Raw genomic sequence first — 20,376 nt, 5'->3', positions numbered from 1 at the left:
ACTTTTGGGTCTTGTATGCCTGGACTGTCAGGTAGAGTTCAAAAGAGTTAGAAACTAATTTTTCTTACTGCATTTGTGTGAATAGGAGGAGTTTCTGAAGAGGTGAGATATACTTGTGGAGATGCGTGTAAAGATCTGTATGTATATCCACAAATGAATTTCCTATTTGGCATGATTCTGTGTTTATACATATACCCTTATAAAACGTATTACTAAGTGATCTCCATAAAGAATAATATCAAAGGGCTCTCTATCTGGCCCTTTACAGAAAATATGCACCAACTGTAAATCTACACTATACTGGAAAATGGGAGCTCATATTATTTTCCCAGTGAATAAATTGTTCAGTAAATTTGTGTGGGTATCAAGTATGCTTTGGTTATTGTACTAGAGGATTATAGTCCCTTGAGAATTAAATTATTAGAGTGCACAAATGAATTTGAATGGAAAAATAGGTTATTGGCCAATATATATCATTGCGACTGGGCAGCATAGATTGTGACAGCACAATGCTCAGCTGCCCGAGCCCCAGCAGTGTCATAGGGTGGAAGGAGCATCAGTCTGGGAGTCTCAGATCTGCCTTTGTCACTAAGTACTTGTCTGAGTTCCTAAGTGAATTTTATCATCTTTGTTTCACTCTCCTCACTTTAAAATTGGATCAGGTTGGATTAGATGGCCCCTAGAAGGCTTTCTAGCTCTCAAACTCTGACTCTGTGACATTTAAGAAGGTCTTTAATTGTCTCTAACTGTTGTAATGTTTCCGCAGGGTGTTACCTACTGTGGAGAGAGTTCAGCAAGCAGTCTTACCATGGCCAACATGCCCTGGCATGAGGAAGTGGTACATTTTGTCCGTGAGCTGGTGGATCTGATCCCTGACTATGAAATTGCTTGTGAACATGAACATTCCAATTGCCTCCTGATAGCTCACAAAAAGGTGAGAATAACTCAGGTGTGCATTCTTCTATCACCCTTACCCTTACTGATCTTCCTCCTTTTTTCTCCTTCTTTTCTGCTTTCCTTGCTATAGTGACTACTTATTTGCCACCTTTCCTAAAACAAACATTAAGAAAGCCCTGAATTCTGTCTGTTGGGCTCATAAACTCTATTCTGTGTGACATTTCTTTGTTTTCAGCCCTCACTTAGGCACTTGGAGTGCTTTCTGGTGTGTAATTGGTGCATGCTAAAGAACAAAAGCCAAACACCTTGTAATAGCCTTTACTCCTTTCCCAGAATGGCAAAGGGAAGCTACAATAGTAAACAGCACCCATATAAGTATTTCTGACTCTCAGAAGAAATACTGAGATATTTATCAAATCTTAGATCATTTTGAATCTTAGCCTCTGGAGAAATCTTGCTGGAATTTTGGTTTCCAATTTCTCCCTTTAGTGCTTTTACTAGAGGAACAAACATTCAAATCTAATACTAATCTAGTAAATAAGTGCTAGCAAAGGAAAAATTCAGTTCTTGGTAGAAGAAGGCTAAGGTAAGAAAGAAAAAATTCTAATCAGAAAGCCAGTGGTAGAGTAGCTGTCATAACAATATGTCCTTACTGAAATATATGCACAGAAATAATGCAGCATCTGGAATTTGATTCAGAACAGTACATGGTAACACGTACATGGGTGTATGCATGGACTGGGGCTTGTGGAGGTTGGATAATTGATTCACAGAGGTTTGTTATACTACTCTGCCTAGTTTTCTGTTCAAATTCTCCATTAAAAGATGCCTTTTTAAAAGGGGTTCTTTTTTTTTTAAGTGGATCTTGATGAACCTTGAAAACATTATTGTAGGTGAGAAACAGCCAGGCACAAAAGGCCACATATTATATAATTCCAGTTATATGAAAAATCCAGAATACACAAATACATAGAGAAGTAAAGTAGGTTGGTGGTTGCCAGTGGCTGGGGGAAGGGCAGAGTGGGAAGTGACTGCCAGGTGGCATGGCATTTCTTGTGGTGATGAAAATGTTGTGGAATTAATTAGTGCTGCTAGCTGCTCAACTTTGTGACTGTACTAAAAACTGCTGAGCTGCACACTTGAAAAGGCCAAAGTTTTTCGTATGTGAATTTATCACAATAAAGATAGATTAATACCAAAAAGGTAGTAAAGGTCAAGGATGGGATAGTCATCTTAATAAATGCTTTTTATACAAGTAAAGTCAGGCTTAATTTGAGCATGAAAGGCCTAATTTTCCCTCTCCAAAAACGAAGTGGCTGACTGAAAAGCTTCTCAGGTTAACTACATTTAATAATATGAAACTTGCTCAATTAAAATTGCACATTCTCTAATTTCAAGCAAATATGAGGTTAAAAGTCTCTCATGCTTTGGTGGCAGTTAGATTGTGTATAGCTGACCTATGGTCTGTCAAATGTGAATATTGTGACAGAAGAATATGTTCAGGGAGTATAAAGGAACAAAGAAATAGAGACCACCTGGTATTTGAAATGTTAATTAAAATAGCTATAAAATAATTAACTTACAAAGTAAATCTTAAAAACTAAAGCCAAAAAACTATATTTTATTTTCTAGCTTCTTATTCACTGTTACTTTTTTTAGTAAATAGTACCTTAAAAAAACTCTTTGATTGAAGAGGCAGTGCTCTGGGAATAACCCTGACAGTGGTGGTAAAGTTCTCTCTTCCTCCATTAAGCCTTTTCTTCATATCATAGCCAAAGAAGTCTTTGTACAATGTAGATCTTTCCTGTTTAGGTGCCTTCTGTGACTTCCCATTGCTTTTATTATGAAAATCAAAATCTTTAGTACAGCTCCTAGGGCCTATGTGATTAGACTGTGCCACTCCAGTTTCTTCTTGAACTACTCTGCCCTCTTTTTCTGCATTTCTTTCATTTTCTCAGACATAAGAGGTCTTATTTTCCCTCTACTTAGGTTGGGAAATATATCCTCTTTTCTGTTCTTTTTGTAATTGCACTAGAAATTACTGCATGCATCCTTGACTAATCCAAGTCTAAAAAGAATATTTCTATCCTCTAACTATGCCAGACAAGAACTCTAGAACCCTTGACTTCCACTTTTCCCTTCATGACCCATGTGCTGTTATTGTTACATACATTAAATTATAAATATGTGTACAGACAATATTGTTACTATTTTATGTATTCGTTTAGGTTTACCTGCATTTTTAACAATATTTTGCTCTCTTATTTCTTTCTGCATTTTTGACTACCAACTGGGATTATTTTCCTTCTGCCCAAAAAATCACCTTTTAAAGTATCCTTTAGTGGGTGGCTGCTTATGGCAAATTCTCAGGTTTTTTCTGAAATGTATATTTTGGCTGAGTATGAATGTCTAGGTTGGCATTTGTTTCCTTTGAACACAGTAAAGATATTCCCCATCTCTTAAAATTCCATCAATAATTGTTGGCTCTTGTTGCTCCTTTTACAGTAATCTGCCATTTCCCTACGGTGGCTTCTTTCTTTTTCTCCTCTATCCACAGGTAGATCTCAGAAGGTACCAAATAACCAAAATTTTGTGTGATAAGTACAATAATAGACATATGTACAATGTATAAGCTAGCAGAGAGTAGTCTTGAGATTGACCTTCATTATTTTCTTAAATGATTGTTAAGTACCCAATTGTGTCAGGCACTGTGCTGGGTATTAAGAACACAAAGATGAGTTAAAAAATAAAAGAATGGTACCTGCCTTCAAGAATGGTACAACAGAAAAATAATATCTGAACATATGTCCCTAAAGTTTTACCAGATGGAAGAATAGAATGGAGCCCAAAGCAGGTATATTTGAGACTATATGGTACTATCAGGAAAGGATTCACAGAGGAGTTTCTGTTTGACTGGATCTTAAATGATGGCCAAGGTAGGAAGGACATTCAAGCAAGAAACAATACAAGAAAAAGTCCCTGGAGAATTGCAGAGGCATGGAACACTGGAGAACTACAGTTTGGTATGGATACAGGTCAAGAGAAAGGTTGAAGGGAAAAGAAGGGAGATTATTAGGCAGGAACAAGATCACTGATGGCATTGAATGACATCCTACATTTTCTTTCTCCTACTGGGTGTAAGCAGGCACTGAAGGGTTTTAAGTAGGGGACTGACACAATCATAGTTGAGTTCAATAAAAATTTCTCTAACAACATTACCAAGAATGAAATCAATTAAAAACTGTAATAAGAGTCCAAGGGTAAAATGATGAGAGTGTAAAACAAAGGACAAAAGAAGGTGGTGGAGGGAGCCAAGATAGCGGCTTGAGTAGGACAGTGGGAATCTCCTCCCAAAAACATATATATTTTTGAAAATACAGCAAATACAACTATCCCTAAAAGAGAGATCAGAAGATATAGGACAACAGCCAGACTACATCCACACCCGCGAGAACCCAGCGCCACATGAAGGGGGTAAGATACAAGCCTCGGCCCGGCGGAACCCAACCGCCCCTCACCCCAGCTCCTGGAGGAAGAAGAGTCGGAATGGGGAGGGAAAGGGAGCCCTGGACTGCTAAATAGCCAGCGCTAGCCATCTGCACCCAGAGCGCAGACACACAGTGCGAGGAGTGCGGGAAACTAGCAAAACAGGACAGTAAAACCTGCGAGCGGGTCCCTGCAGCCAGCGCCCCTGGGACAAAGAAAAGCGAGTGCTTTTTGAAAGTCTTAAAGGGACAGGGACCTCACAGCTGGACGGAAGCATCCTGGGACACTTAGCCCAGCAGCTGGGAATACTGGGGAACTCCGGGCGCCCTAACCCCCTGGGCAGCAGGGCAGCTCTGAGACCCCTCACGGCGATTACCAGCCTCCCACCCATTCCGCCTCTGGCGCAGCCCCGCCATAGCAGAGTAACAGCCTGAGGCTGGCCATGCCCACAGCAAGGGAGTTTCCTCCATAGTGGCTGGGCAAGAAACAGAGATGCAGTCTACGTGCAACTGCCCAACACAAGCCACTAGGAGTCGCCATTGTCCCAGTAAAGAAAGACCAGGAGCAAGTGGAAAGCGTCTTGCTTCTCCCAGCTGACAGACAAGCCAAGAGCATACCACTACATCTATCAACATGAAAAGGCAGAAAAATATGATCCAGAACAGACTAACCCAGACATCCTCCACATCCTCCCCTGAGAAGGAATCTGGGGAGATAGATTTAACCAATCTTCCAGAAGAAGAATTCAAAATAAAAGTCATAACCATGCTGATGGACATGCAGAGAAAAATATGCAAGAACTAAGGACAGAGAATACAGAAATAAAACAATCTCTGGAAGGACTTCAAAGCAGAATAGACGAGATGCAAGAGACCATTAATGGACTAGAATGCAGAGAAGCTGATGCAGAGAGAGATAAAAGGATCTTCAGGAATGAGAGAAAATTAAAAGTATTGTGTGACCAATCAAAACAGAACAATATTTGCATTATAGGAGTACCAGAAGAAGAAGAGAGAGAAAAAGGGATAGAAAGTGTCTTTGAAGAAATAATTGCTGAAAACTTCCCCAAACTGGGGGAGGAAATGGACTCTCAGACCACAGAAGCACACAGAACTCCTAAGTTCTGTGACAAGAGACCTAAGGAGGGCAACACCAAGAGACATAATAATTAAAATGGCAAAGATCAAATACAAGGATAGAGTATTAAAGGCAGCCAGAGAGAAAAAAAGGTCACTTACAAAGGAAAACCCATCAACCTATCATCAGACTTCTCAACAGAAACCTTATAAGCCAGAAGAGAATGGCATGATGTATTTAATGCAATGAAACAGAAGGGCCTTGAATCAAGAATACTGTATCCAGCACGATTATCATTTAAATATGAAGGAGGGATTAAACAATTCCCAGACAAGCAAAAGTTGAGGAAATTTGCCTCCCACAAACCACCTCTACAGGGTATTTTAGAGCACCTGCTCTAGATGGGAGCACTCCTAAAAAGAGCACAGAACAAAACACCCAACATTTGAAGAATGGAGGAGGAGGAATAAGAGGGAGAGAAATAAAGAATCATCAGACAGTGTTTATAATAGCTCAATAAGCAAGTTAAGTTAGACAGTAAGATAGTAAAGAAGCTAACCTTGAATGTTTGGTAACCACAAAATTAAAGCCTGCAATGGCAATAAATACATATCTTTCAATAATCACCCTAAATGTAAATGGACTGAATGTACCGAACAAAAGACACACAGGAATGGAATGGATAAAAAGCATGACCCATCTATATGCTGCTTAAAAGAGACTCACCTCAAACCCAAAGACATACACAGATTAAAAGTCAAGGGATGGAAAAAGATATTTCATGCAAACAACAGGGAGAAAAAAGCAGGTGTTGCAATACTAGTATCAGACAAAATAGACTTCAAAACAAAGAAAGTAACAAGAGATAAAGAAGGACATTACAAAATGATAAAGGGCTCAGTCCAACAAGAGGATATAACCATTATAAACATATATGTACCCAATACAGGAGCACCAACATATGTGAAACAAATACTAACAGAATTAAAGGAGGAAATAGGATGCAATGCATTCATTTTTGGAGACTTCAACATACCACTCACTCCAAAGGACAGATCCACCAGACAGAAAATAAGTAAGGACACAGAGGCACTGAACAACACACTAGAACAAATGTACCTAATAGACACTTATAGAACTCTACATCCAAAAGCAACAGGATACACATTCTTCTCAAATGCACATGGAACATTCTCCAGAATAGACCACATCCTAGGCCACAAAAAAAGCCTCAGCAAATTCAAAAAGATTGAAATCCTACTAACCTACTTTTCAGACCACAAAGGTGTAAAACTAGAACTAAATTGTACAAAGAAAGCAAAAAGGCCTACAACACATGGAGGCTTAACAACATGCTCCTAAATAATCAATGTATCCATAACCAAATTAAAATGGAGATCCAGCAATATATGGAAACAAATGACAACAACAACACAAAGCCCCAACTACTGTGGGATGCAGCAAAAGCAATCTTAAGAGGAAAGTATATAGCAATCCAGGCATATTTAAAAAAGGAAGAACAATCCCAAATGAATAGTCTAATGTCATAATTATCGAAATTGGAAAAATAAGAACAAATGAGGCCTAAGGTCAGCAGACAGAGGGACATAATAAAGATCAGAGAAGAAATAAATAAAATTGACAAGAATAAAACAATAGAAAAAATTAATGAAACCAGGAGCTGGTTCTTCAAGAGAATAAATAAAATAGGTAAGCCTCTAGCCAGACTTGTTAAGAGGAAAAGTGAGTCAACACACAACAGAATCAGAAACGAGAAAGGAAAAATCACGACGGACCCCACAGAAATACAAAGAATTATTAGAGAATACTATGAAAACCTATATGCTAACGAGCTGGAAAACCTAGAAGAAATGGACAACTTCCTAAAAAACTACAACCTTCCAAGACTGACCCAGAAACAGAAAATCTAAAGAGACAAATTACCAGCAACGAAATTGAAGCGGTAATGAAAAAACTACCCAAGAACAAAACCCCCGGGCCAGATGAATTTACCTCGGAATTTTATCAGACATACAGAGAAGACATAATATCCATTCTCCTTAAAGTTTTCCAAAAAATAGAAGAGGAGGGAATACTTCCGAATTCATTCTACGAAGCCAATATCACCCTAATACCAAAACCAGGCAAAGACCCCACCAAAAAAGAAAAATACATACCAATATCCCTGATGAACATAGCTGCAAAAATACTCAACAAAATATTAGCAAACCAAATTCGAAAATACATCAAAAGGATCATTCACCATGACCAAGTGGGATTCATCCCAGGGATGCAAGGATGGTACAATATTCGAAAATCCATCAACATCATCCACCACAGCAACAAAAAAAGGGACAAAAACCACATGATCATCTACATAAATGCTGTAAAAGCATTTGACAAAATTCAACATCCATAATTGATAAAAATTCTCAGAAAAATGGGTGTAGAGGGCAAGTACCTCAACATAGTAAAGGCCATATATGATAAACCCACAGCTAACATCATACTGAACAGCGAGAGGCTGAAAGCTTTTCCTCTGAGATCAAGAACAAGACAGGGATGCCCACTCTCCCCACTGTTATTCAACATAGTACTGGAAGCCATAGCCACAGCAATTAGACAAAACAAAGAAATGCAAGGAATCCACATTGGTAAAGAACAAGTCAAACTGTCACTATTTGCCGATGACATGATATTGTACATAAACCCTAAGGACTCCACTGCAAAACTACTAGAAGTTATATTGGAATACAGCAAAGTTGCAGGATACAAAATTAACACACAGAAATGTGTGACTTTCCTATACACTAACAATGAACTACTAGAAAGAGAAATCAGGAAAACAATTCCATTCACAAGAGCATCAAAAAGAATAAAATACCTAGGAATAAACTTAACCAAGAAGTGAAAGACCTATACCCTGAAAACTATAAGACACTCTTAAGAGAAATTAAAGAGGTCACTAACAAATGGAAACTCATCCCATGCTCCTGGCTAGGAAGAATTAATATTGTCAAAATGGCCATCCTGCCCAAAGCAATATACAGATTCTATGCAATCCCTATCAAATTACCAACAGCACTCTTCAATGAACTGGAACAAATAGTTCAAAAATTCATGTGGAAACACCAAAGACCCCGAATAGCTAAAACAATCCTGAGAAAGAAGAAGAAAGTTGCAGGGGATCTCACTCCCCAACTTCAAGCTCTACTACAGAGCCACAGTAATCAGCACAATATGGTACTGGCCCAAGAACAGAGCCACAGATCAATGGAACAGAATAGAGACTCCAAACATTAACTCAAACATATATGGTTAATTAATATTTAATAAAGGAGCTATGGACATGCAATGGGGAAATGACAGTATCTTCAACAGATGGTGTTGGAAAAACTGGACAGTGAATGAAACTGGATCACTGTCTAACCCCATACACAAAAGTAAATTTGAAATGAACCAAAGACTTGAACATAAGTCATGAAACCATAAAACTATTAGAAAAAAACATGGGCAAAAATCTCTTAGACATGAACATGAGTGACCTCTTCTTGAACATATCTCCCCAGGTAAGGGAAACAAAAGCAAAAATGAACAATTGGTACTATATCAAGCTGAAATGCTTCTGTACAGCAAAGGACACCATCAATAGAACAAAAAGGTACCCTACAGTATGGGAGAATATATTCATAAATGACAGATCCGATAAAGGGTTGACATCCAAAATATATAAAGAGCTCACGCACCTCAACAAACAAAAAGCAAGTAATCCAATTAAAAAATGGGCAGAAGAGCTGAATAGACAGTTCTCCAACGAAGAAATTCAGATGGCCAACAGACACATGAAAAGATGCTCCATATTGCTTGTCATCAGAGAAATGCAAATTAAAACCACAATGAGATATCACCTCACACCAGTAAGGATGGCTACCATCCAAAAGACAAAGAACAACAAATGCTGGCGAGGTTGCAGAGAAAGGGGAACCCTGCTACACTGCTGGTGGGAATGTAAATTAGTTCAACCATTGTGGAAAGCAGTATGGAGGTTCCTCAAAATGCTCAAAATAGAAATAACATTTGACCCAGAATTTCCACTTCTATGAATTTACCCTAAGAATGGAGGAGTCCAGTTTGAAAAAGACAGATGCAGCCATATGTTCATCACAGCACTATATACAATAGCCAAGAAATGGAAACAACCTAAGTGTCCATCAGTACATGAATGGGTAAAGAAGAGGTGGTACATATCCACAACAGAATGTTCTTTAGCCATAAGAAGAAAACAAATCCTACCATTCACAACAACATGGATGGAGCTAGAGGGTATTATGCTCAGTGAAATAAGCCAGGCAGAGAAAGACAAATACCAAATTATTTCACTCATATGTGGAGTGTAAGAACAAAGAAAAACTGAAGTAACAAAGCAGCAGCAGAATTACAGAACCCAAGAATGAACCAACAGTTTCCAAAGGGAGAGGGACTGGGGGTGATGGGTGGGAAGGGAGAAATAAGTGCGGGGGGAAAGAAAGGGGGTCATTACCATTAGCATGTATAGTATAGTGGGGGGTTATGGGGAGGGCTTTACAACCCAGAGAAGACAGGTGGTGATTATACAGCATCTTTCTTCGCTGATGGACAGTGACTGTAGTGGGGTGTGTGTAGGGGACTTGGTGAGGAGGGGAGCCTGGTAAACATAGTGTTCTTCATGTAATTGTATATTAATAATAGCAATAATAAAAAAATAATGAAAAAAAAAAGAAGGGACTTGCCCAAGTATTAAATGCAGGCTATTAAAGCGTGTGAGGACTCAAGCATGACTCCCTGTTTTCTGACCAGAGTAAATGGATGATAGTGATGGTGTCTTTCACCGAGGCAGTTATTTGCTTTTTGTTTTTATTTGCTTGTTTGGGAATATGGGGGTAGAGAATGGATAAGATCACTGCAATACCAGGAAGAAGTTCTAGTAAGGATATCTATATCAGATCGTGGGGCTAAGATTATAAAAGGTTGTGCTTAGGAAGCATCAAGTGAGAAGATGATCATGGTGAGTACTCCTGAGTGCTCACCCTAAGGCATACCTATTGCAGAATTTCTCAAACTTTCCCATTCATGGTTTCCTAGTGCCTCAGTCATTTTTTCACAAGAATTATAGATTGAAAGAAATACCTAACAGTTTTATGTATATAATTGAAAGAAATGTAACATAACCTCATGTTGGAACTGTGGACTATCTCAAGCTAGTAGTTTCTGTGTTGTCCAACAGATGTCCAGTATCACTGTTTTTCCCTCCAGAACTTAAAATATCCCAGTGGGTACTCTGCACTCACAGTTTGAAAACCATGACTCTAAGAAAACAATATAGCAACCCATCCAAAGTGAAATAGCAATCTCATTTGGATTATTTCCAATTATGTATTTTCTGGTGCTTCTTTTCCTTTTTATGTTAATATCTAAGTATTCCCACCTCATAATTTTCCAGTCACTTCCTACTTATTAAGTAGTGACTTCTCATACCTGGTACATTGGCTCTTTTGATGTACAAGCTGGGAAAGGTCACCTGAAACCAGAGAGCTCACAGTCATCAGACAACTGTTTATCATTCCCCATTTTCTCAGGAGATTGCTCAGGTATTTCTGCTAGTAATCCCAGGGCCTCTGAATAAGAGTAAATCTGCAGTTGTTCGGAAGGACTGCTTTCCTACTGTTATTCCAGAAGACAGCCATGAAAGAAAACTGAATACTAAACCTTTTTATTTTGAAGTAATTATAGATTCATAAGATGCTGTAAAAGTAGTACAGAAAGATCTGCTTACCTGCCCTTCACCCAGTTGCCCCAGTGATAACATCTTACATGGCTGTACTACAATACCACAACCAGGGCATAGACATTGGTACAAATCAGTAGACTATATTCAGATTTCATCAGTTTTAAACTCATTTATTTGTATGTGTGTTTTACTGTACCATTTTATCACATGTGGATGCATAAAGTCATCATTAACAATCAGGTTATAAAACTTTTGTTACCACAAAGATCTTTCTTATGCTACTCCTTTAGAGCCAAACCCACCCTCTACCCCCAAGTATCCTTAAGCTTTGGCAACCATGCATCTATTCTACACCTCTATGATTTTATTATCTTGAGAATTGTATATAAGCAGAATCACAAAATATGTGATCTTTTGAGATTGGCTTTTTCTCACTCAGTGTAATGCCCTTGAGATTCATCTGACTTGCTGCACATGTCAACAATTTGTTCTTTTTTATTATTGAGCAGTATTCCATTACTGGGTAATATTCCATCCAAAGTATGGGTGTACCTTGGTTTGTTTAACAACTTACCTTTTGAAGACATTTTGGATTTTCCCTGGTTTTAGCTATTACAAATATAGCTGCTTTGAACATGCTTGTACAGATTTTTGTGTGGACATAGCTTTTATTTCTCAGGGATAAATGCCCAGGAGTACAGTTTCTAGGTCATATGTTAAGTGTATATTTCAGGTTTTTTTTTTTAAAGACACTGTCAAACTGACAGAATGGCTGTACTATTTTACATTCTTGGCAGCAATGTGTGAAAAATCTAGTTTCTCCATATCCTAAACAGTATTGCATTTTTAAGTTAGATGTTCTAATATGTTCATAGTGATTTCATTGGGCCTTAATTTGCCTTTCACAAATATGATCTGTCTCTCCATTTATTTAAAGCTTTGGTTTTTTCAATGAGCATTTTATAGTTTTTTGCATATAACTCCTGTGCTTTGATAGATTTATACCTATTTCTTTTCCTTTCTGGTAGTCATTATTAATGGCATTGTATTTTAAATTTGTTTAAAATTTAAACATGTTCATTGCTGATATATAGAAATACAATTAAATTTTCTGTATTGGTCTTGTATCTTGCAACCTTGCTGAACTTACTTATTAATTCTAGGAGGATTTTTGGTAGATATCTCGAGATGTTCTCCATAGGTCATTATGTCATCTGCAAATAGGGATAATTTTTTCTTTTCCAATGGGCATCTCTCTAATTTCCTTTACTTAATTACACTGACTATGACTTCTAGTATTTTACTGAATAAGAATGGTGATTTGGACATCCTTATCTTTTTTCCTGATACTAGGAGGAAAGTGTTTAACCTTCTATTATGTAATTTGTTGTTAGCTGTAGGTTTTTTACACATATTCTTTTCCAAGTTGAGGAAGTTTCCCTCTATTACTAGTGTTTTGAGAGTTTTTATTATGAATGGATATTGAATTAAGGGAATGTTTTTTCTCAGTTGATATAAACATGTGATATTTCTTCTTTTATCTGTTAAAGTTATAAATTTCATGGCCTTTGGAATATTGAACCATCCTCACACCCCAGAATAAACCCTACTTAGTCATAGTGTATATTTCATTTTCAATGTTGGATTCTGCTTGCTAGTATTTTGTTAAAGTTTTTGCCTCTCTTGTCATGAGGGATATTTGTCTGTAGTTTTCTGTTTTTATACATTTTTTGTGTAACTTTGGTAATAGTAAAACCAAACTCAAAACAGGATGGGAAATGTTTCCTTCTCTTCTCTTTTCTGGGAGGGATTGTGTAGAACTGGTGTTAATTCTTCTTTAAATATTTCATAGAATTTTCCAGTGAAACTATCTGGATTTAGAGGTATTTGGAAGAGAGTTTTTAAGTTATTAATTACATTTCCCTAATATTTACAGAACTATTCAGATTATCTTCCATGTTGGTGAGTTGTAGTAGTTTGTCTTTTCAAGGAATTGATCCATTTCATCTAAGTTGCCAAATTTATGTGAGTACATTGTTCATAGTGTTATCTTATTTTCCTTTTGATGTCTGTACAAGATCCCATTTTATTTCTGATCTGGGTGATAATGTGTCTTCTCTGCTTTATCTTTGTTAGTTTTTTTTGTTTGTTCTAACCAGCTTTTTGTTTCACTGCTTTTCTCGATTTTCTGAATTTCAATTTCATTGGTTTCTGCCCTTTATTATGCCCTTCTTTCTGTTTATTTTGCATTTTTTTGCTTTCCTTTTTCTATTTTCTTTAGATGAGAGCTTAGATTATTGACTTTTCCTCTTTTCTAATGCAAGCATTTAATGCTATATACATATTCCACTTTGGCCCATGGATTATTTAAAAGTTTGTTGTTAAGTTTCTTAGTGTTTAGATGTTTTTATGATGTGTTCTTGTTAATAATTTCTAGTTTGATTCTGTTATAGTCAGAAGACATAGTCTAAATGATCTCAGTTCTTTTTATTTATTGAAGTTTGTTTCTTGGGCCAGAATGTGTTCTATCTTGGTAAATGTTTGTGTGTGCTTGCTAAGAATATGTATTCTGCTATTGTTGGGCGAGTGTTTATTTAATCCTGTTGGTTAGTGGTTGGTGTTGAGTTCTTCTGTATCCTTGCTGATTATCTGTATAATTTTATCAGTTGTTGAGTGAGAAGTGTTAAAAGTTTCCAACTTGTAATTGTGGTTTTCTGTCTCCTTTCAGTTCTGTCAGTTTTTGCTTCATATATTTTGCAACTATGTTGTTTGGTGCATACACATTCAGGATTTCTATATCTTCTTGGTGGATTTGACCTTTTTCATTACATAATCTCTCTGTTCCTAGAAATTTTCTTTGCTTTGGAGTCTACTTTATCTGACAATAATATAGTCATTCTGCTTTCTTTTGATTGATGTTTGCATGGTACATTTTTTTCTGTCCTTTTCATTTCAGCCTACCTTTATCACATATTTGAAGTGAGTTTCTCAGAAACAACATATAATTGGGTCATGCTTTTTTAGTGTACTCTGCCAACCTATGTTAATGTTCCAATTGAGTTTATATGTAGTGTTGTTGAGTTTATATCTTTATATAGACTTTTTAGTAGTTGCTCTAGATATTAGATTATACATACAAAGGACAAGTCTACTGTTATTAACATTTCACTAGTTTGACTGAAATGTAGAAACCTCTCTCTTAATGTCTCTTACCCTCCCTTTATAATGTCTTAAATGTTTCCTGCACATATATTGAAAATTATTTCAGATAATGTTACAATTTTTGCTTCAACCATCAAATATAATTTAGAAAACTCAAGAAGAGAAGAAAATTGATTTTGCCATATTTTTACTTTTCCATTATTCTTTTTTCCTTCCTCATGTCCCACGTTTCCTTTGTTTTTTTCTCCAGCTATCTGAAGGACTTCCTTTAGCAATTCTATTAAAGCTGGTATGATGCAACCAGTTGTCTTAGGTTTTTCACCTATCTGGAAATGTATGAGTTTCTTCTTCAGTCTTGAAAGATATTTTTGCTGAAGATTTCTGAACCAATGGTTCTTTCCTTTCAAGACTTCTTTCTGGCCTTCTCTGGTATCTAATGAAAAATCTTATCATTCCTCTCACTGCCTTTTTTAGATTTCTTCTCAGATCTTTAGTTTTCGAAGTTTGTATACAATGTGTTTGACTTGGATATTTTTGGGTTTGTCCTATTTGGGATATACTCACCTTCTTGAATCCTACAAATTTTGGAAATTTTTAACCCTTGTCTCTTCAAATATTTTTTCAGTCCCATTCTCTTTCTGTTCTCTTTTTGGGGCTCTGATGATACAAATGTTAGATCTTTAGTTATGATCCTACAGGTTTCTGACGCTTTGTTTCGCCACTTTCTTTTGTTGAGACCTTAAAGTTCACTGATTCTTTCTTCTGTTTTCCCATTCTGTTAAGCACAGTCATTGAATTTTATTAGTTTGGTTATTATATTTTTGAAATCTAAAATTTCCATTTGATTCTTCTTTCTTCTGCTTAACTTTGTTTTTAACTTGTTTCAATGTTTATAATGCTTATTGAAGCATATTTATGATGGTTGATTTAAAATTCTCTCAGATAATTCCAACATATATATCAAACTTGATGTTGGTATCATTTGATTATCTCTTTTTATTTAAGTTGAGAGTTTTCTGTTTCTTAGTATGACAAATGATTTTCGTTTTTATCCTGAACATGTTGGATATTAAGTTATAAGACTGGATCTTATTTAAATCTTCTGTTTTAGCAGTCTTCTTGACCCTCCATCAATGGGGATGGGATATGGAAGGGTGTCACTTTATCACTGCCAGGTAAATAGAGAAATCTAGTTCCCTACTCAGCCTACATTGATCTACTGGGAGAAGGGTGCCTCATTATTGCTATGTTGGGAGTGGAAGTTCAGGCTCTTCCCTCAGCCTCCTCTGATACCACTCTGACCAGGAAGGGAGGACCACCTCCTTACTGCTCCCCATTGACATTGTAGGATGGAAGCAGGTGCCTCATTGCCTCTGGGCAGCAGTGAAATCCTGGCCCCCTCCTAAGCTTCCTCTGACACCATTCTCTGTTGTGGATGTGGAGAGCCCCCTACTGCTATACAGAGGTGAAGACCTCCATGCTTCTTACAGGGTCTCCCACAGAAAGGGGGTTGGTGTGGCAGTATTCTCCAGTCCACCTTCCCTGATACCTCCTTAGCAGTGGAGGACAAGGGTGCCTCATTATAAGACTGGATCTTATTTAAATCTTCTGTTTTAGCAGTCTTCTTGACACTCCAGTACAGCTGGGTAAATGTGGAAGTCTGGTATCTCCATAAGGTATTTACTGACTGGGATGAGAATGAGGCCAGTTTTCTCATGGCCTACAGTAGTATTGTCGAAAACTTTTCTGTCTTGCCTGGTTATCCTATTTCTGGTCCTTTGGCTAGGGAGAGCAGGCTTTACTTGAGGCTTTTATGTTGTTTTTTTTATTGTTTGCACCCACTGCTGTTTCTAGATTGCAGATTTCAACCAGGCTTCTAGATGCTAGCACCCAGTCCAGGCTTCATGAGACACAGTTTAAAGCCCAGTGCACCACTGTATTGTTTTCTCAGGTCCTGAGCACCCGTGCAATCCACCTTCTTATACCTGCCTTTCAGAGTCTTCTTGTATTTGTTTTATATATAATATCTAGGGATTTTAGCTGTACTTAGTGGGAGAAATAAGTAGTAGTACATTTACTCTGTCTTGCCCAGAACCAGAGGTCTTATGACTATATAGTTTTGACATTTATAGTTTTTGGTTTAATATCACCCCAGTGAACAGTAATGCTAGTTCACTTGGCCCTGTTATATTACTCCCACATAAACTCATTTTTTAAAAACTTAAGTTAAAAGTGTCCCCCAGTATGGCTGCAAGGCTGTCTCTGCAGTATTAACTAAACAAGTTTTCCTCAAATTTACATGAAAACATCTTTACTAATCCTAATCAGAGCCCATCAGATCCCACTTAATAAGCAGGCTAGCAATTTACAAATGAAAGCCTTTTTAAGGGTATTAAAAGCAGAGATACAACCAAATGACAAACAAAAGAAAGAAATGGGAAAAGATAAAAACAAAACCTAAAGACTAGGTAAATCTACAAAATAGATCATTTAGTACATAAATAACTGAGAGTGGATATCAACTACTTAATAGCCTCATTGTTTATGCTGCCAATTCCAGGCTTATTGTTTCTCTGCTATGTTTTTGAATCATATGACATCTCACAGAGCATGCAAGAGAAAAACCTAAACATTTTATTTGATTTGTAATGGCTTTCACAGTGAAGTCCATCTCAGCCAAATTTCATGCCCACTCCCTGGGCCTTCATAAGACACTGTCATGTCGCTTCTTTCCTCTGTGCATTTGCCCAAGATACCTCTTCCAGAAATACCCTCATTACCCCACCCCAGTTCACCTGGTGAATTTCTGCTCTGTAAACCTGTAAAAAAAATCTTCTTGGGGACTTCTCTCAGATTTCTGTGCACATATATAAGACTGCCTCCTCTAAGAAGCTGTGGGTACCTGGAACCACAAGGACTGTGTTCCCAGCACTTCCTAGAGTACCTGGTACATACCAGAGTCTCAATGTTTGTTTAGTGAATGAACAGTCTTCTCATCTTCATGTATATTCCTTTTCATTGTCTTGCCTTCTGAAATCAGAGAAACTGTTCCATCTTCACTCCGATTTTGGTACCTGCTTACCTTCTTCCTTATCACTTGTTCACTCATTAATTTATTCAATAAATATTTATTATACTGAGTTTGCTATTATATAGGTCATCAGTGACCCCCTAGTTGTTTTCCCATTCACCATTCCTCCCTGTTTTTCTGCAGCAGGAAACTGATGCCCAACCATGCATGTTAAGTATCTCCTGTGTACTATGTACTTTTCTGATTCTGGGAAAGTTGGCTACCAGAAATAAGAACATTGCCATAAAATACAGCATTGAAAATTCCCCAGCTGTGACATTTCTTTCTTTACCCATTTTAAAAATTAAAAATTTTCTTTGATCCAGGACACTGTATAGCTCAGAATGTAAGGCATATCTTAAAAAAAAAAAAATTCTGGCGCAATCCCAAGCATTGGTTGAATATTTACATTTTGATGACCTTTAAAGATCCTGCATTAAATTTGTAAGATTTTTACATCATGAAATAGCCTCCAGAGAATCCATTATAATCTTTATTACCCTATCTGTACCTAGAATACTCTATGGTCACATGCAGTGATCTTGTCATTGCTGTATGCTACATCACATGCAAAACATTTCTTAATTACTATAGTGGAATATTTTTTAAATGTATGATTATTTTTTAATATCTCTATAGACAGTTTTATAAATTAGACTAAGTAAAGAGTTTGTGATATTGATATGAGCTAGGTTCTTTAGTGGATGGGAGAGTACATGGAATAGAAAGTTCAGTGCGTTTCTCTGACTTTGAACAAAGGAAAGAATAGACTCACATTAAACTAAATAAGTCAGTCTATTTTAGTTCCAAGGGGTTCAGCTCATGAGACAAAAAGATGACTACAGTTGCCTGCAGGTGACAGTCCACAAGAGGAGGGTGGACCTGTTTGTGTCTTGGAGGGGGTGGCTGGGATAAGGAGATATGGTTAACCTTCTGCTTGTGGGTTTCCAGCCTAGCAGCTTAAATGTAACATTGGTCCTTTCAGTCTGCAAACTAGTAAGACCATGATGAATCCATTACACTTTGATAATTTTAGTTCAACAGTGAAGTCACCTGTACATATCGATAATACCCTATTATAGTAGATTTCTGTCACTGGGAACCAAGCAGTAGGTTATATGTATGGCTTGCAGAATCCACAAAGCATTGTTTTAAAATTTAACTCCTTACTTTAAAAAATAGACATTTTAGTACAGTTTGGGATTTACAGAAAAATTGAGAAGACAGTAGAGTTGCTGTATGCCCTGGATTTGCCTCATTGTTAACATCTTTTTAATGATCCAATATCAATGCATTATTATTAATGTTCACAGTTAGATTTCCTTAGATTTTACCTAATGTATTTTTTCTGTTCTAGGATCTCATTCAGAATAACACATCATGCTAAGTTGTCATATCTTTTTAGGCTCCTCTTAGCAATGGCAGTTTCTCAGACTTTCCTTATTTTTGATGAACTAGACAGCTTTGAGGAGTACTCATGAGGTATTTTGTAAGAGGCACCAGTATTGAAATTTGTCCCATGTTTTTCTCATAAGACTTGAGTTACAGGTTTTTAGGAGGAAGTTCACAGAGGTAAAGTGCCGTTTTCATCATATCATTTCAAGTATGCATACTGTCAACATGATGTATGACTATCGTTGACCTTCACCAATAAGCTGAAATAGTGTTTGTCAGGTTTCCCACTGTAAAATTACCCTTTCCCTCTCCCTTTCTATAAGGTACTATGTGCAGCCCATATCCAAGGAGTGAGAGTTATGCTCCACATCCTGAGGGAGAATACCTGCATAAATTATTTGGAATTCTTTTGTACAGATTTCTCTCTTCTTCCCATTCATTAAAATTATTCAATAATTTTATGTCAGTATGTAGTCATGGATATTTATTTTATACTTTGGGTTATAATCCAATTCTACTTTATCTCTTTTGTTGCTTAAACTGTTCTAGCTTTGACCACTAGGAGCTCTTTGTTTTGGTTCCCATGCTTCTTGACACACATCATCAATGTGGGGGGTAAGGGAGGCATTTGTTTTTGTTTCTTTTGAGCATTCCCTTATTTTCTGACATGGCAAGATGCTCCAGGCTCATCTTATATATTTCCTGCCCTAGTTCTAGAATCAGCCATTTCTCTCAGTAGTCCTGGCTCCTGTTATTAGAGAATGGTGTTAGAAACCAGGATCTGGATGAAGGTGTGCTTATTGGTACTGGAGTGTCCTTTCTCTTAGGTCCTCTCGGATGGCAGAGCAAAAATATTTTTGTGTGTAGCCTTTGTATATACACATGTCTGTAAGTATTTCTATATGTAAGCATTTGTACCTATATTAAACTAAACATACTGATGTCTCAAACTCTAATCCATTACCACTTGAGTCATTCTAGTCTCCTCTCCTTGCTTATTTGTAAATTCCTATTCAACAGTGAGAAACTTAGCTCCTATTATCAGTCATCTATTTACTTGCTTGCTCAATTCCAGTTTGTATGTATAGCAGTATCATAAGTTTTAACCCTAGAATACAGAGCATTTGTGTAGTTTCTTTTGCCTTTGGCCTTACAGGCTCTACTCATTTCCAAATTATTTAGGTCAGCACCTTTTCCTCTCCCTCTCCTTCAGTGAAGATATTTCATACATTTTTTTAAAATTAAAGCATCATTAACATACAATCTTATGTTGGTTTCACATGTAAATCACAGCGTTTCAACAGTCTCTGTGATCAACTTATATTGTGATTGCAAATTATTGTGCCTTTTATTCTCCTCTTCCTGCCCCTCTGCACCTACACCAACCCCACTCCCTTAGTAACCACTAGTCACTTCTCAGTGTCTATGAATCTTCTGCTGTTTTGTTCCTTCTGTTTTGCTTTGTTTTTTATATTCCACAAGTAAGTGAAGTCATATGGTATTTGTCTTTCTCTGCCTGGCT

The 20,376-nt window shown here is 37.1% G+C and overlaps 1 protein-coding gene across 5 annotated transcripts in view; it reads left to right on the top strand.

Moving 5' to 3' along the window:
* LOC108394392 (S-adenosyl-L-methionine-dependent tRNA 4-demethylwyosine synthase TYW1) overlaps positions 1 to 20,376 on the top strand; it is a 343,841-nt gene that overhangs the window by 307,906 nt on the left and 15,559 nt on the right. For all 5 annotated transcript variants that reach the window (XM_037002495.2, XM_073215219.1, XM_073215218.1 and 2 more), the window contains one exon: positions 767 to 934. In XM_037002495.2, the coding sequence (XP_036858390.1) occupies positions 767 to 934 (168 nt within the window). The remainder of the gene's footprint in view (positions 1 to 766; positions 935 to 20,376) is intronic.

Source organism: Manis javanica, chromosome 10, assembly GCF_040802235.1.
Source record: "Manis javanica isolate MJ-LG chromosome 10, MJ_LKY, whole genome shotgun sequence".
NCBI classification, from domain to species: Eukaryota; Metazoa; Chordata; class Mammalia; order Pholidota; family Manidae; genus Manis; species Manis javanica.
This window is presented reverse-complemented; position numbering and strand designations above follow the sequence as displayed.